This window comes from Triturus cristatus, chromosome 1_2 (genome assembly GCF_964204655.1).
Source record: "Triturus cristatus chromosome 1_2, aTriCri1.1, whole genome shotgun sequence".
NCBI lineage: Eukaryota > Metazoa > Chordata > Amphibia > Caudata > Salamandridae > Triturus > Triturus cristatus.
This window is the reverse complement of record NC_140580.1, coordinates 124,467,854-124,485,355: the sequence shown is the minus strand read 5'-3', so window position 1 is coordinate 124,485,355 and position 17,502 is coordinate 124,467,854. Positions and strand designations below refer to the sequence as shown.

Below are 17,502 nucleotides of genomic sequence, written 5' to 3'. Positions count from 1 at the left end.
ATCAACAGGTGAGCCAAATTCAGCATTAAATGAAAGATATGTGAAAGCTGGGTATGATCTAGCACAAACTGATATGCGAGAGCCAGCCTTATGGTTTAAACGAAATGCTATTGCAGGGATTTGCAAGCATGATTGCCTGGTATTTGTTATTTGGAATTCAGTAATTGTGTTAAATATTTTTTAGACCTGCTGTACTCGTACTCTTACAAAGTGTCTGAAGTTGTGAAGGAACCTAGGAAACAATATGGTGTAGGGTGTAACAGATTGAAGTAAATTTTTCCGATTTTTAATGGAACAACATATTGGAATACGTTTTCTAGTTTATAATGGAAGTCCTTAAAATGTAGATTTTCATTTTTGTACAAATATTTTTAGATTTCCATTTTGTCACTTTAAATTTATGACCTAAATGAAGATTATTTAAATTGACAACTTAAATGTAGATCCGTAGTAGTGCTGAAATATTCTTGACCATTGACTTGTGCCCGCATGTAGTGAACCTAGTTTTGATTCTTTGAGTCTGGATTAGTGACTGATACTTTTGTGTCTAGGCTAGCGGGCGTGTGCCAGTGCTTGACAACCTGGTGGAACTAGTGTCAAGAGGTCATAGTATCCCAGTGCATTTGGATTCATTACCACGACTGGAGTCCCTGGTGTCAGAGGTCCAAGCTTGGAAAGAGAGTGCATCCAGTACATTCCTGACTCCGGACTTAAACTTCTCTTTACTGGAGGTGAGTGATTTAAATCTTTCTATGTATTAGTTGTTTGAAAGTACTCCATTTTGACATGGACACCCCCACTTTCGCCTGGTACATGTGATTTTGACTAGAAGTGCACTGTGTTCCTGTTAACCAGGTCACCAGTGCCAAATCTCTTTCCCAAAACAGGACAATGGTTCTCCCGATTGGCAATGCCTTTAGCACCCTCTAGAAGTCCCTATTAAATAGCACCCCTGGTGCCTAAGACCTTGGGTACAAACGAGTGTCCCCCAAGTGCTGTAGCACAGTGTCACTCTCAGGGACCCGTCACCAAACTCATACAGGGCTGCTATCGTAGGCTGCATGTTTTGATGCAGACAAAAATGAAAACATGACCTGACACACATTCCCGTGTGCCAGGTACCCTGACACTGAATGTATTACTTCAAATCAAATTTTATTGCTATAGACCTCGTCAGATATCCACAATATAAAAAAATATAATGTATACAGGAAGTGTTGTTCATGGATTAAACCGCTCTAAAATAGTGGTGAACAAGTTTTTAAAAATTTAAATACTTTATAACATAAAAATTCATCTGGGGGGCTCTTAATAATTCAATCAGATCCATAATTCTAGAGATATTCTATTTAATACAAATAGGCTTTATAAAACAGCTATGTGCTTCAACCAGGAGTTTGTTAGGGCAAACAAACCGTACATGTACCAAATCTTGAATACCTCCTCCTCCTCATAGATCACAGAGGCCAGCTTTATCCAGTGTGCCACCCCAGTTTTCAGTTAATTCTTTTAGTGGTAGTGTCCTCAATCACAACATCAAAATACGACGGCTAACCTTATGATCTAATGAAAATCTCAGATATTTTGAACTCACTTTATTTTGTACTCTAGCTAAAAATGTCTTATAGTGGAATAGCTGTATACAGTAAGCCTCATCAGTATCAAAGCTCAATCTTGGGGTGGATTTTTTTAGGAAAAGCATCAAGAGTATTGGGGACCAAGATTGCAGGAGTTTAATAGAACATTGAAAGTATTCCAAAGCATTCTCTAGGTTTTCTTTAAAAGTATTTTCCCTGTACCAGCCTTAAAAGTATCCTGACGTAAGAGCGCGCTCAATGAGTGTGAGAAAGTGGCTCTGTTCCCAAATAGGTTCAGTGTGTACATAGTCCACAGTCCCCAGAGGTTTGGCAGAGGCTAAAGTTAGATAAAACCTTACTCTCTAAAGTGGTAGTTTGGTCGAGTAGTAAGGCAGTATCAGAGGACCATGTTAAGCATTTGATGTACACACTCAGTCAGCAAATGAATTCACACATTCAAGAACTGAACTCTAGGCCAATTGTTTTGTATAAAAAAATATACTGTTGTTTTATCTCTAGAACCAAGCAAGCCTGGCACAGGTAAGCATGTAAATACTTTTCAGCTACAAGATGCTGTTGTTGAGTACTTTCAAAAGATAGTAGGACTTTGTACCAATTCGAGTTTACAGGGGTTGCAATGCAATGCACAAACTTAGTAGACTCAGAACATAGAATCAATAGGCTTTTTGAGTAAAAATGCAGTTAATTACTTTTCGGATTACTTTTTCTAACACAGTGCTGGATCCTAGATTCAGCACTCGGGCATTTCCTGAAAACGGTTGAGTAAATACGTTTTGGTTAGAGGTACGATTTTTAAAGAATATTATTGTATTTCAAAAGTTGACACTTCGAAACTTTTTTGCATAGAATCACCAATGTTATCCTATGGGAGGAAATTAACTTTGCAGGTAAGTTACTTTGACGTTACTTTTCTTTCTCAGTGCTGGATACCTAGATTCAGCACTGGGACATTTCCTGAAAACAGTTGAGAAAATGCGTTTTGGTTAATCGGGTGATTTTTTTTTTTTTTTTAGGAATATTCTCAGTTTTCAAAAGTCGACACTTGGAAACTTTTTGGGAGAAAAAGTGCCAATGTTATTCTATGAGGAAAAAGAGGTTACCGGTTTCCAGGTAGGTAATCGGTCTTTTGAGTTAGGGTTCTGGGGTAAAACTCAGGGGTCCTCCAGGGTCAGTGATGCACTGCTGTTGCACCCCCGGTGGCACTAGGGTGGCCGGGTGCAGAGTGTTGAGGCCCAATGTTATCCTATGGAGGATAGGGGGGCTCCGGTTGGTGGCTGCTGGCAAGCAGGCCACGGGGTTGTGGGAGCAAAGCTCCTAGGGTTAAGCTCAGGGCATGTTGGGGACTAAAGTAGCACCAAAGGTGCACCCTCAGCGACACTACGGCGGCCGGGTGCAGGGTGCTGTTTTGAGGTCGGGTGCCCTGTTGATTTCAATGGCGATTCTTTGGGACAAAGAAACAGTTCAGGCTCGGGGACGAGGATCTTCCAGGAGCGACCACCACTTCGAGGGGTAAGTTGGGATGTTGAGGGTTAGTTAGGCACTGTTGGTTTGGGCACACAAGGCCGTGGGGCGTCGGGTGCAGGGGTGTCTTGCGACGTCCTGGTAGGGGGGGGGTTCTCTGGATTGAGGCTGCAGGCGTCAGGAGGCTTGAGGCAGGTCAGGGATCGCTGGATCTCGGGTCAGTATCTCCAGGGGGACCTCCTCGTGGTGTATTTTCACTCGATCTCGGGCCGGGTTCGGCAGGTGCAGATGGGGGCTGGATTCGTGGTTCCTGGCTGGCACTAGGAGCTGCAGTTTAAACACGTCCGGTGTTCACGGGAGAAACAGTCTGGAAAGTGAAGGCAGGCAGGTCCTCTGGGGTTTGTGAGGTTGCTGTCTGCTGGACACGCTGGGATTTCGCAGGTTGAAGGGGAGACAGCCTTGTAGGGCTGGGGCCAAGTCAGTGGGCGTCGTCCTCTTGTTAGCTCTGCACGGCTCTTCGTCCTTCTTCTTATCTTCTTTTTTTGTTGCTGGTTCTGAGGAAGGAAGGTTCAGGGTGCCCCTAAATACTAAATTTAGGTGTGTTACAAGTAGGTAAAGGACAGGGACAAATGGGTTCCTTCCCTGGGGTGGGTACACCCCCTATTCTGCCACTCTTCTCTCTCCAGTGGAAGGGGGGTAGGAGCCTGTCCCTGGTTGGCTGGGTCCCCCCTCCCCCCCTCATCTTCAAGATGGCGGGGACTCTAGGTTATGCTTTACCTCGCCTCCCCCACCTTAGGGGTGGAGTTGGCAGAGGTGGGCACACCTCTCTTCCTCACTTGTTTTTCCCGCAGCTTCTCCCGCCCAAAGTGGGGGGGTAGAACCAGTGGGGACCAGTTGCTAAAAAGCAGCAAATGGTCTGGAGAGGCTCACAAAGGCGGCATGCCTTTGAAGCTTCTCCTTCGTGAACCCTGGCCATCCTGGGGGAGGAGGCTTGGCACCTCGTTCCAGGATGTGCATTGTTTCAGGCCTCCGAGAGCAGCAAGCTATCGACCCAGAGGTCCAGAAACATGTCTGGGGTGGCAGCCTAAGCAGCCACTCAGTCAGGTCACTGGAAGTTGCTCGAGTTTCAGGGGGCATCTCCAAGATGCCCTCTGTCGTGCATTTTACATTAAATCCCACACTGGCATCAGTGGGGGTTTAATGTGCTGAGAAGTTTGATGCCAATCTTCCCAGTCTTCAGTGTAGCCATTATGGTGCTGTGGAGTTCGTAATGACAAACTCCCAGCACCATATACTCTTAATGGCAGCACTGCACTCATGCTCCTGTACCCTCACCACTGGCATAGGGCACCCAGCTAGAGTGGTGACTGATGTAGGCCAGGGCAGTGGTTTGTGGGCATGGCACACAGGGATGTGTGCCATGTCGTCTCTGTTTTGTTCTGCACCCAGACACTCAGTCTGCAAAGGCAGTGTGTGAGTGTCATGGTACAGGGCCTCTGAGGGTGGCACAATAAGTGCTGCAGCCCTTAGAGGCCTTCTCTGGTCACAGGACCCTGGGTACCTGTGGTACCATTTACCAGGGGCTGACATGTGGCCAGAGATGCCAATTGGGGTTAGGCTTCAATGCAGTTTTAGGGAAGGAACACAGGCCCTGGGCACACTCAGTCAAAGCACATCAGCAATTCAACAAAAAGTGGGGGCATACCATGCAAGAAAGAGGGCACTTTCTCACAAGGGCCCTCCCTTGCTGCCGTCGCTGCTGCGGGCGGCGGCTCCGTTCGTTCCGCCACCGCCTTTGCCAGGTTTTCCGGACAATTTTGCCCCTAGTTGGGACCTTAATTGTGACACGGAGATGGACCACTGGGAAGGGTGTGAGGACCCTCTCGCACAGCAGCGCGGGTCGGACCAGGAATGGACGGAAGAGCTAGAGGATGTCGGTTGCCTTGACCTCTCCTCTGACCCTGTTTTTTTTCTCCCCTCCTGCTGTGGCTATGGAGGGGGTCTCTACATACACTGTGGTGCTCCGTAGAGCAGCTGAGGCCCTTGACCTTGACCTGCCTACAGTGACCCTCAAGACTAATCTCCTCACTGAAGTACTTCAGCCGACGGCAAGCTCTTTGGAGCCCTGCTGGCGTTCAATGAGGCCCTAACTGACGTCTTGATGGGCACCTGGTCTAGACCAGCCACGGGGGTTCCCGTGGATAAGAATGTGGCCAGGCGCCATCGCCCAGCCCCGGGTGAACCTGCTTTTCTGTGTGCCCACCCAACCCCAGAGATCCTGGTCATCCAGGCTTCCACTTCCCAAAGCGCATTCCCTACCGCTCCCCCGGATAAGGAATCCAAGAAGCTGGAACAGTTCGGTAAGAAACTGTTTTCATCTGCCAGCTCAGGGCTGCGGTCGGTGAACACTGCATGCCTCTTGGGCCGCTCTTCCCCCTCTGTGTGGGACATGGTTGCGCAGGTTTTGGCTCAGTGTCCGGAGGAGGTGTCGGATAGTGCCTTCCCAAGCTGTTGCCAAGGGGAAAGATGCGGCAAAGTTCGCCGTCAGGTGTGGACTGGACACCGCGGACTCACTGGGTAGGGCGATTTCCACAACAGTGGCCCTCCGTCGTCACACCTGGTTGCAGTCCACTGGTTTTTCAGGGGATGTTCAAAGTTCTCTTATGGACATGCCCTTTGATGGTACTCGCCTGTTTGGCGATAAGGCAGATAGTGCGCTGGAGCGTTTTAAGGACTCCCGGGCTACGGCCAAGGCCTCTTCACCTCGCGCCCGGCCACGTCTGCTTTTCGTTGCTTTCGTGGCCTCGGAAGGGGCGCCCAACACGTTTGTTCAGCCAGAATCCTGCGCAGAATCAACCTCAGCGCGGACGTGGTGCCCGCCGCGGCAGGGTCAGGGGGCCAGCGTGCGGGTCAGTCCACCTCAGCTCCCATAGCATCCACCTCAAAGCCTTCCTAGTCCGAGCTTTGTGGCACACCCCACGCTGGTGGACGGCAGGTGCCGCCATCACCTTCCTCACTGGCGTTCCGTTACCTCACGCAGGTGGGTGCTGCAAATCGTCCGAAGGGGCTACTCCCTCCCCTTCGAGACTGCCCCTCCAGCCATGCCACTTCAGTTCCACCGCATGTCGGGGGACCATTTCGCCCTGCTCTAGCAGGAAGTCAAGGCCCGCTTGGCCAAGGGGCCCATCGAGCGCGTTCCTGGGCCAGAAGTAGGACGTGGTTGTTGTTCCCACTACTTTCTGGTCCTCAAGAAGGAAAAAAGGGGCCTGCGTCCCATCTTGGACCTCAAGAACGTCAACTGCTTCCTCCGGAAGGAGAAGTTCAAGATGTTGACTCTGGCTCAGGTCTTGGCTGCCCTCAACCCTGGAGACTGGATGGTAGCGTTGGACTTGCAGGACGTATATTTTCATATCCCCGTCCTGCCGGTCCACCGGCGTTACCTGCAGTTCACGGTATGCCTAGTGCACTTTCAGTTTGCCGTGCTCCCCTTCGGCCTTACCAGTGCCCCTCGGGTGTTCACGAAAGTGATGGTGGTGGTCGCAGCTCATCTGCGCAGATCAGGAGTTCCAGTCTTCCCCTATCTCGGCGACTGGTTGTTGAAGGCGGGCTCGCCCCAGGCAGTCGTCTCCCACCTCCAGACTGTGGCCGACCTCCTGCATTTGCTGGGGTTCTCCATCAACGTGGCGAAGTCGCACCTGAGTCCCTCTCAGAAGCTCCCCTTCATCGGAGCGGTTCTGGATTCGACGCAGTTTCGGGTTTATCCTCCCGAGCAGCGAGCAGCGAGTCCGGGTTATTCAGGCTATGATTCCGATCTTTCAGCCTCTATCCCGGGTTACAGTCAGGATGACTCTCCGGCTCCCTGGCCTAATGGCCTCCTGCATCCTGCTAGAGCAACATGCCAGATGGCATATGCGGGCTTGGCAGTGGGACCTGAAGGTCCAGTGGACACAGCATCGGGGCAACCTGTGCGATCATGTCCAGATCTCGGAGGGCGCTGCACGACAATTGCAGTGGTGGCTCACGAATTATGATTGGGTCAATGGCAGATCCCTCTCCCTTCTCCAACCGGAGCACACAATGGTGACAGATGCGTCCCTCCTGGGATGGAGGGGCCACATGGGAGAGGCGGAGATCAGAGGCTTCTGTTCTCTGGCAGAGTCCCGGCTTCATATCAACCTATTGGAGCTGCGGGTGATCCAGCTTGCACTGAAGGCATTCCTTCCCTCTGTACGGGGAAGTGTAGTGCAGGTGTTCACGGACAACACCACCGCCATGTGGTACTGCAACAAACAGGGCGAGGTGGGGTCGTGGACCCTATGTCAGGAGGCTCTCCGCCTCTGCACATGGCTGGAACATCAAGGCATTACCTTGGTGGTTCAACACCTGGCAGGTTCTCTGAATGCCAGGGCAGACGAACTCAGCCACCGGTGCATGATGGATCACGAATGACGTCTGAACTCGGACATGGCACAAGGTCTCTTTCTGCAGTGGGGAGAGCCTTGGTTAGATCTAGTCGCCACCGAAGAGAACGCGCAATGTCATCAGTTCTGCGCATTGGAATTTCCAAGGCGGCACTCGCTAGGCGACGCTTTTCTTCACGAGTGGAGCTGCGGTCTGTTGTACGCCTTTCCGCCTATACCACTTCTGCCCAGAGTGCTGAAGAAGATTTGGCGCGACCGGGCCCAAGTCATCCTTGTGGCTCCAGATTGGGCACGAAGATAGTGGTATGCCGAGCTACTCAGCATGGCTATCGATCCCCTGATCCGACTGCCTCTTCGGGAGGATCTTGTGTAGCAGCAGCAGGGGACGGTCCTCCACCCGAACCTGTCCAGCCTCCACGCGTGGAGATTGAGCGGCGACATTTGACAGCTTTCGACCTTCCTGTCTGTGATATTATTCTGGCAGCCAGGAGTCCCTCCACTAAGACAGTATACGCCTGCAGGTGGAACAAATTTGTGGCATGGTGCACAGCAAAGGCTGGGGATCCCCCTTCTGCCCCTCTTTCCGAGGTCCTTCTGTTCCTTCTCTCTTTGGCCCAGCAGGGCTCTGCTCTGGGCACTATCAAGGGTTATCTCTCAGCCATTTCTGCCTTTCTAAGGCTTCCAGATCAGCCTTCTCTTTTTAATTCTCCGGTTGTTAAACGCTCCCCCCCCCCCGTGCCTTTCATAATGCCTCAATGGGGCTTAAATATTGTCTTGACCTATCTGATGTGCGCTCCCTTTGAGCCACTTCATAACTGTCCCTTACGTCTTCTCACTCTAAAGACGGCTTTCCTGGTAGCTATCACTTCTGCCAGAAGAGTGAGTGAGCTCCAGGTTCCTTCTTCTAAACCCCCTTTTCTCTCTGTTCATCCGGACAAAGTGGTTTTAAGGACTCGTCATTCTTTCTTGCCAAAGGTTGTCACGCCCTTCCACATCGGGCAGACCATCACTTTACCCACCTTCTTTCCGCCGCCGCATCCTTCAAAAGAGGAAGAGAGACTCCACCGTCTGGACCCAAAACGTGTGCTCTCGTTCTATCTGAAGTGCACACATCAGTTCCGGGTGGATGACCAACTTTTTGTTGGCTACTTGGGTGCCAAAAAGGGTCGGGTCGTGCACAAACGGACCATCTCTCGGTGGGTCGTTCTGTGCATCAAAGCATGTTACTTGTTGGCTAAGATGGAGCCTCCTGTGGGGCTGCGTGCCCATTCTACCCGGGCAGCGGCAGCCACTTCTGCTTTGGGACACGGTGTTCCCTTGCAGGACATCTGTCAGGCTGCTACGTGGGCCTCGCTGCACACTTTTACCAAGCATTATTGCTTTGACAGGCAAGTCCGGAGAGACGTCTCTTTTGTCCATTCTGTTCTCCGTGACTTTCTGGTGTGATCTTGTTCGCAGACCCACCACCGGGGTTGGTATTGCTGGGGTATCTATTCTAAGATAAGGAATCTATCATTAACGTGTCTTTCAGATGCACAAGTTACTTACTTGTGTAACGATATATCTGTAAGAGACATTAGTTAGTGATAGATTCTTTACCGCCCCACCCATCCTCCCCGTTCTGTGAACTGATTTCTAGGGTTAAGGTCATCCCTTTCAGGGCTCTAGTTTCATGGCACCAGTGGTCCGTTTCATGTATGACTCTGCGTTCCTGGCGCAGAAAGTCGTGCACAGAACTGACGTCCGCGCGCATGGTTGGCGCCTAAGTAGTCTCCGTGACGTCATCTCGGCGCCTACGACGCCAGCGACCGGTGCGGAGCCGCATGATGCCACCTTTCGACGCGCAGGGGTACTGCTGATGAAAACTTTCTGGATCCAGTCTGATGCCTGGGGATATTCTACGGTAAGGAATTTATCACTAACTAATGTCTCTTACAGATATATCGTTACACAAGTAAGTAAATTGTGCATTACACCAAAAGTCGATTTTTCCTGCAGTAACTGAGTCCCCAAAGCTCGGGAGATCTGCCAGCTCTTCACCCAGGAACCAAGACCTTCAGAGAAGTAGCGTACCTTCTTCCCTGCAACCTGCAGGCACCCAAAGACTCATGTGGGACTTTGTGACAGCAGAAACCAGACTGGTGAAGACACCACTGCACCCCTTGCTCCAAACCCAAGTTGAAGTGGGCCAACGGTGTCATTGTGGTCCCCCAGCCCTGCAGAGACAGAGTACACTGTGTTTTCGCCCCAGTGAATTCACCAAGGCCTGCAGCCTCTCTGGGCAGGCCCTCCCCTTCTGTGACTGCTCCCTGCAAGGAAAACCCGCAGCCTAAAGACACCTCTGTACCTGTCGCTCCTGGGCCTTGGAGTAGAGGACTGTGGGAAAGTGCCCTCTTTCTGCATGGTATGCCCCCACTTTTTGCTGAATTGCTGATTTTCTTTGACTGAGTGTGCCCTGGGCTCCTCCTAATCAGCTGCCCAGGGCCTATCTTCCTTCCCTAAAATTGCATTGAAGCCCAAACCCAATTGGCATCCCTGGCCACAGGTAGGCCCCTGGTAAATGATACCACAGGTACCAAGGGCACTGTGACCAGGGAAGGCCCCTAAGGGCTGCAGCACTTATTGTGCGACCCTTAAAGGCCCTGCACCTTTTGTGAGAAAGCGCCATCTTTATTGCATGGTATGCCCCCACTAATTGCTGAATGTACTTTTACTGAGTGTGCCCTGGACTCCTGCCAATCAGGTGCCCAGGGCCTGTGTTCATTCCCTAAAACACAAAACACAAATTGGCAAACCCTGGCCACATGTCAGCACCTGGTGAATGATACCCTAGGTACCCAGGGCCTTGAGACCCGGGAAGGCCTCTAAGGGCTGCAACACTCATTGTGCCACCCTTAGAGGCCCTGTACCCTTACACACAAACACTGCCCTTGCAGGCTGGGTGTCTGGGTACAAGACAAAACAAAGAGTCGACATGGCACACATCCCTGTGTGCCATGCCCACCACCTACACTGCCATGGCATACATCAGCCACCCATCTAGCTGGGTGCCCTATGCCAGTGGTGTGGGCACAGGAGCATGAGCCCTCTGCCCCTACAGTACCCAGGTCCATTCCTGGGCCCTGTAAGTGCAGTGCTGCCATTTAAGAGCACATGGTGCTGAGAGCTCGTCAAACACGAACTCCACAGCACCATAATGGCATCACTGAAGACTGAGAAGTTTGGTATCAAACTTCTCAGCACATTAAATCCTTAGAGATGCAAGTGTGGGATTTAATGTACCAAGCACCCAATAGGGCATCTTAGAGATGCCCCCTAAAACCTAACCTTCAATCCTCGTCTGTTCTGAGTCTGCCTAGGCTGCCACACAGCAGACATGTTGCTGGACCCCTGGGTAGGAGAGCCCCTGCTCTCCTGGGCCTGCAACAATGCACATCCTGGGCGAGGTGCTAAATCTCCTCACCCAGGATGGGCAGGGAGAAGCTTCAAAGGCATGCTGCCTCCGTGAGCTTCCCCAGGCCACTGCAACCCCCCACTCTGGTGGGAAGCTTGGCCGGAAACCCCAAATAAGGATAGGGGATGTGCCTGCCTGCCAACCCCACCCCTCAGGTGGGGGAGGCGAGGTGAAGCACATCTCCGGGCTCTCGCCATCTTGAAGATGGGAAGCCCTGCCCAATCAGGATTATGCTACTGCCCGCCTCCCACAGGAGAGAGGCAGGATAGGGGGTGTACCCACCCTAGAACAGGGACCCACTGGTCCCTGCCCTTCACCTACCTGTAACACCCCTAAATCTAGTATTTAGGGGCACCCTGAACCTTCCTATTCCAGATTCCAAAATCCGAAGAAGAGCTAGAAGAAAGAAGACCTCCCTCCAGCTGCTAAGAAGAGGAAGACATCAACTGCTTTGGCCCCAGCCCTACCGGCCTGTCGACCCTCGAACCTGCTCCTGCTCCAACCCGGCATCTCTTGTGGCCAGCAACCTCACAAACCCCGCAGGACCTGGCTACCTCTTGACTCTAAGCCCACTGGGACTCCCATGAGTAGTGGCTCTACTCAAAATCTACTTCTAATCCTTGGCAGCAGCCCGGAACCGCGAACCCAGCCCACTCTGCACCCGCCAAGCCTGGCCTGTGCCAGAGTGAACAAAGACCACGAGGACGACCCCACGGCACCCAAGGACCTCCCTCGACACTCCTGAAGAAGCCTGCAGCCTCAGAGCCAGGTGCCCCCCCAACCGCGATCAACAGAGGGTAAGATTTCCCGACACCAAAAGGCACCCCTGCACCTGGCGCCCCGCGGCCCCCTGTGCCCAATCCCGGGGTACCTACCTATCCTCCAACTACCCAACTTACCTCTCGAAGTGGTGGTGGCACATGAAGAATCTTCGTCCCCGAGCTTGCAGTCTTTTTCTAAACCGGAGATTTCCCATTGAAATCAATTCAGTGCCCGAAGGCTCAAAGGCACCCTGCACCCAGCCGCCCGAGTGGCCCTGGCAGTGTAACCTCTACACCTATCTACTTCCCCACTTGCCCTGAGTAAGTGACCAGGAGCCCATCTCCCACAGTCGCGTGGCCTGCTAGTCAGCAGCCACCAACCAAGGCCTCCTACCTCTCATAGGATAACATTGGGCCTAACTCTCTCTGCACCCGGCCACCCTTGTGCCGCTGAGGGTGAACCAACTGTTCCTACCTGACCCTGGGAGACCCCTGAGTCTATGCCCAGAACCTTAACTCTGTCAGTCGAGTACTTACCTTTAAACCGATAACTCAATTTTCTCCATAGTGTAACATCGACTGGCTTTTCCTGAAATTTCTTCTGTGTGGACTTTTCAAAACTTAAAATATTCACCAAAAATCAGCAGAGTAACGAAAACGAAAATACTCACCTGCTCTTAGGTGAGCTCCCAGTGCTGGATCTTGGTGCCCAGCACTGACTCTGAAAAATACTTACAACTGTACTTACCAGTAACCCAATTTTCTCCCATAGGAAATCATTGACAGTTTTTCTTTGAAATTTCTTCTAAGTGTCAATTTCTGCAAAGTTTAAATATTCTTTAAAAATCGTATAATATCTGAAAACGTAATTACTTACCTGTTTTGGATAAAGGTCCCAGTACTGAGTCTAGGCACCCAGTACTGGATTACAAAAGTAACGAGCACATACTATACCTGCAACTTGAATTTTCTGCCATAGGGAATCATTGACTGTTTTCTATGAAATATTTTCTAAGTGTCAACTTTTAAAATGGCAAAATATTGTCTAAAAATCATCACAGTAATTAAGTCGACTGTTATCACTTGATTCCAAGTATTGACCCAGGGCTGAATCTAGGATCCAGTCCTGGAGTTCCAAAAGTAATCCTAAAAGTAATCTGTGGCAAATAACTTGAAACTTCCATTGAACTCGGTGCATTATTGTGTTTAGCATTGTGTTGCCTATTGCAACCACTTGTAACTTTATACAAAAGTCAATTGCATATTGCAAAAGTATTTATATAAAGCATCTCATTCTGAGAAAGTATATTTTAATACCTATTGTTGGTTGTAAAATAACACAAGCATATATTTTTTATATATAAACCATTGGCCTAGAGTTCAGTTATTGAGTGTGTGAGACCATTTGCTGGCTGAGTGTGTGCAACAAATGCTTTACACTGTCCTCTGATACTGCCTTACTGCTCGACCAAGCTACCACTTTAGAGAGTAAGGTTATATCTAACTTTAGCCTCTGCCAAACCTCTGGGGACTGTGGACTCTTTACACCCTGTACCTATTTGGGAACAGTATATACAGAGCCACTTTCTCACACCTTTTCACTCACACACTGCCTTTGCAGGCTGCGTGTCTTGGTGCAGAACAAAAGTGAAGAGTCGACATGGCACACATCTCTGTGTGCCATGCCCACAACCCACTGCCCAGATCAGCCACCCCTCCAGCTGGGTGCACTATGCCAGTGGTGAGGGTACAGGTGCATGAGCCCTGTACCACTACAGTACCTAGGTCCATTCTTAGGCATTGTAAGTGCAGTGCTGCCATTAAGAGTATATGGTGCTGGAAGTTTGTTATCACGATCTCCACAGCACCATAATGGCTACACTGAAAACTGGGAAGTTTGCTATCAAACTTCTCAGCACATTAAACCCACACTGATGCCAGTGTGGGATTTAATGTTAAATGCACCACAGAGGGTATCTTAGAGATGCCCCCTGAAACTCGACCAACTTCTAGTGTCCCGACTAAGGGGCTGCTTAGGCTGCCATCAACAGACATGTTTCTGGACCCCTGGGTCAAGAGCCTGCTGCTCTCGGGCCTGAAACAATGCACATCCTGGGACGAAGTACCAAGCCTCCTCCCCCTGGATGTGCAGGGTTCACGAAGGGGAAGCTTCAAAGGCATGCCACCTTTGTGAGATTCCCCAGGCCTCTTGCTGCTTTTAGCAACGGGTCCCCACTGGTTCTGCCCCCCACTTTGGGCGGGAGAACCGGCGGGAAAAACAAGTGAGGGAGAGAGTTGTGCCCACCTCCGCAAACTCCACCCCTCAGGTGGGGGAGGCGAGGTGAAGCACAACTCCGAGTCCCCGCCATCTTGAGAATGGGGTGGACCAAACCAACCAGGGACAGGCTCATGCCCCCCTCCCACTAGAGGGTGGTACAATGGGGGTGTACCCACCCCTGGGAAGGGAGCCATTGGTCCCTGCCCTCTACCTACCTGTAACGCCCCTAAATCTAGTATTTTGGGGGCACCCTGAACCTTGCTTCCTCAGATCCGGAAACGACAAGAAAGAAGATAACAAGGACCAAAGAACCGTGCAGAGCTAACAAGAGGACAACGCCTACTGACTTGTTCCCAGCCCTACAGGCCTGTCTCCCCTCGAACCTGCTCCTGCGAAATCCCGGTGTGTCCTGCAGCCAGCAACCTCAAAAACCCCAGAGGACCTGCCTGCCTTCACTTCCCAAGACTGCTTCTCCCGTGAACATTGGATTTGTTCAACTGCAACCTCTGGCTCCGGCCGGACACTGCAAATCCAGCCCACTCTGCACCCGTCGAACCCGGTCCGAGCTCGAGTGGAAAAACACGACGACGAGGTCTCCTTGATGATTGTGACCCAAGAACCGGAGATCCCAGACCAGCCTCAAGACTCCAGCTGACGCCTGCAGCCTCAATCCAGAGGATCCCCCCTACCGCGACCAAGAGCGGGTAAGACTTTCCGAAGCCAAAGGGCACCTCTGCACCCGACGCCCAACGGCCTTGTGTGCCCCAACCAACGGTGCCTAGCCAACCCAAGACATCCCAACTTACCCCTCAAAGTGGTGGTCGCACACAGAAGATCTTCGTCCCCGAGCCTGCATTGTTCCTTTTGACCGGAGTGTCTCCATAGCAAACGGGGTGCCCGGCGCCAAAACAGCCCACTGCACCCGGCCGCCCCAGTGCCGCTGAGGGTGCACCTTTTGTGCTGACCTGCAACCTCAATTGCCCTGAGCTAAACCCTAGGAGCTTTGCTCCCACAGCCGTGTGGACTGCTTGCCAGCAGCCACCAACCGGAGACCCCCTATCCTCCTTAGGATAACATTCGGCCTCAACACCCTGCACCCAGCCGCCCTAGTGCCGCTGAGGGTGTTACAAGAGTCCATCACTGACCCTGGGGGACCCCTGAGTCTAACCCCAGAACCTTAACTCACACAGTCGATAACTTACCTTTGAACCAATAACCTGTTTTCCTCAATAGGATAACATTGACAATTGTTCTCACAAAAAGTTTTTAAGTGTAGCGTTTTGAAATCTAAAAATATTCTTTAAAATTTGGACGAATAACCAAAACGCATTTACTTACCTGTTTGCAGGAAATGTCCCAGTGCTGAATCTAGGTATCCAGCACTGAGTTAGTAAAGTAAAAAGTAACTTACCTGTAATTTACTGAAAAAGACTATTCATTTCAATGTACTGTATTTGCTAAGTATTGCAACCTACTGCATCCCCTATAAATCAAACAAAGTACAATTCCTATTGCATTTTCAAACTGTTCTACATTCAGCAACTTATTACTGTAAAGTATTTAATGCTTACCCGTGCCAAGCTTGCTTGGTTCTAAAAAAATAAAACAAAAGTATATTTTTTTATACAAAACAAATTCGCCTAGAGTTCAGTTCTTGAGTGTGTGAATTCATTTGCTGACTGAGGGTGTACATCAAATGCTTAACACTGTCCTCTGATACTGCCTTACTACTCGACCACTCTACCACAAATAGAGAGTAAGGTTCTATCTAACTTTAACCTCTGCCTACCTCTGGGGTCACCTGGACTCTCTACACAATATACCTCATTTTGGTGTACGGTGTATGTATATATATATATATATATATATATATATATATATATATTCTCAAAAAAAGGTTGCCCACAGGTGAAGACGCACTCAGAGTAGGTTATTTATTCGGCAAACCGGCATCTGCAGCAGGGTCATTTTCACCAGCCCTACGCGTTTCGGAGATCCATTCCCCTTGTTCACGGGCATGAAATGGGCGGAAGCAGGAACACAACAAGTCTCTAATGGCCCTTATATCGCCCTCTGGTGGGCGTAATTAGTCTTAGGCTGGTTGGGACTTGTAGTCCTGCTGAAATATTACCGTGATCGGTTCCGCCTCATAACGTGTATTAGTTCAGAGCTCTGAAATGAGCCCCCCAGTTGCAGTGCAAGTCTGATTTCAGCCAACCTCCAATCTGCTTGACGACACAGTGTATCTGTGTCAGCAGTCCGCTTGTCATCATGCGGCGGTGCATCCTCCCGACCTGGACTGGCCGGAATATTTTCAAAAAAAGGTTGCCCACAGGTGAAGACGCACTCAGAGTAGGTTATTTATTCGGCAAACCGGCATCTGCAGCAGGGTCATTTTCACCAGCCCTACGCGTTTCGGAGATCCATTCCCCTTGTTCACGGGCATGAAATGGGCGGAAGCAGGAACACAACAAGTCTCTAATGGCCCTTATATCGCCCTCTGGTGGGCGTAATTAGTCTTAGGCTTGTTGGGACTTGTAGTCCTGCTGAAATATTACCGTGATCGGTTCCGCCTCATAACGTGTATTAGTTCAGAGCTCTGAAATGAGCCCCCCAGTTGCAGTGCAAGTCTGATTTCAGCCAACCTCCAATCTGCTTGACGACACAGTGTATCCGTGTCAGCAGTCCGCTTGTCATCATGCGGCGGTGCATCCTCCCGACCTGGACTGGCCGGAATATTTTCAAAAAAAGGTTGCCCACAGGTGAAGACGCACTCAGAGTAGGTTATTTATTCGGCAAACCGGCATCTGCAGCAGGGTCATTTTCACCAGCCCTACGCGTTTCGGAGATCCATTCCCCTTGTTCACGGGCATGAAATGGGCGGAAGCAGGAACACAACAAGTCTCTAATGGCCCTTATATCGCCCTCTGGTGGGCGTAATTAGTCTTAGGCTTGTTGGGACTTGTAGTCCTGCTGAAATATTACCGTGATCGGTTCCGCCTCATAACGTGTATTAGTTCAGAGCTCTGAAATGAGCCCCCCAGTTGCAGTGCAAGTCTGATTTCAGCCAACCTCCAATCTGCTTGACGACACAGTGTATCCGTGTCAGCAGTCCGCTTGTCATCATGCGGCGGTGCATCCTCCCGACCTGGACTGGCCGGAATATTTTCAAAAAAAGGTTGCCCACAGGTGAAGACGCACTCAGAGTAGGTTATTTATTCGGCAAACCGGCATCTGCAGCAGGGTCATTTTCACCAGCCCTACGCGTTTCGGAGATCCATTCCCCTTGTTCACGGGCATGAAATGGGCGGAAGCAGGAACACAACAAGTCTCTAATGGCCCTTATATCGCCCTCTGGTGGGTGTAATTAGTCTTAGGCTTGTTGGGACTTGTAGTCCTGCTGAAATATTACCGTGATCGGTTCCGCCTCATAACGTGTATTAGTTCAGAGCTCTGAAATGAGCCCCCCAGTTGCAGTGCAAGTCTGATTTCAGCCAACCTCCAATCTGCTTGACGACACAGTGTATCC

At 50.5% G+C, this 17,502-nt stretch overlaps 1 protein-coding gene across 1 annotated transcript in view; it reads left to right on the top strand.

Annotated features, from left to right (window-relative positions):
* LOC146866934 (lysine-specific demethylase 5B-like) overlaps positions 1 to 17,502 on the top strand; it is a 455,791-nt gene that overhangs the window by 225,232 nt on the left and 213,057 nt on the right. Inside the window, exon 6 of the mRNA XM_085603266.1 lies at positions 552 to 731. Coding sequence (XP_085459392.1) covers positions 552 to 731 — 180 coding nt within the window. The remainder of the gene's footprint in view (positions 1 to 551; positions 732 to 17,502) is intronic.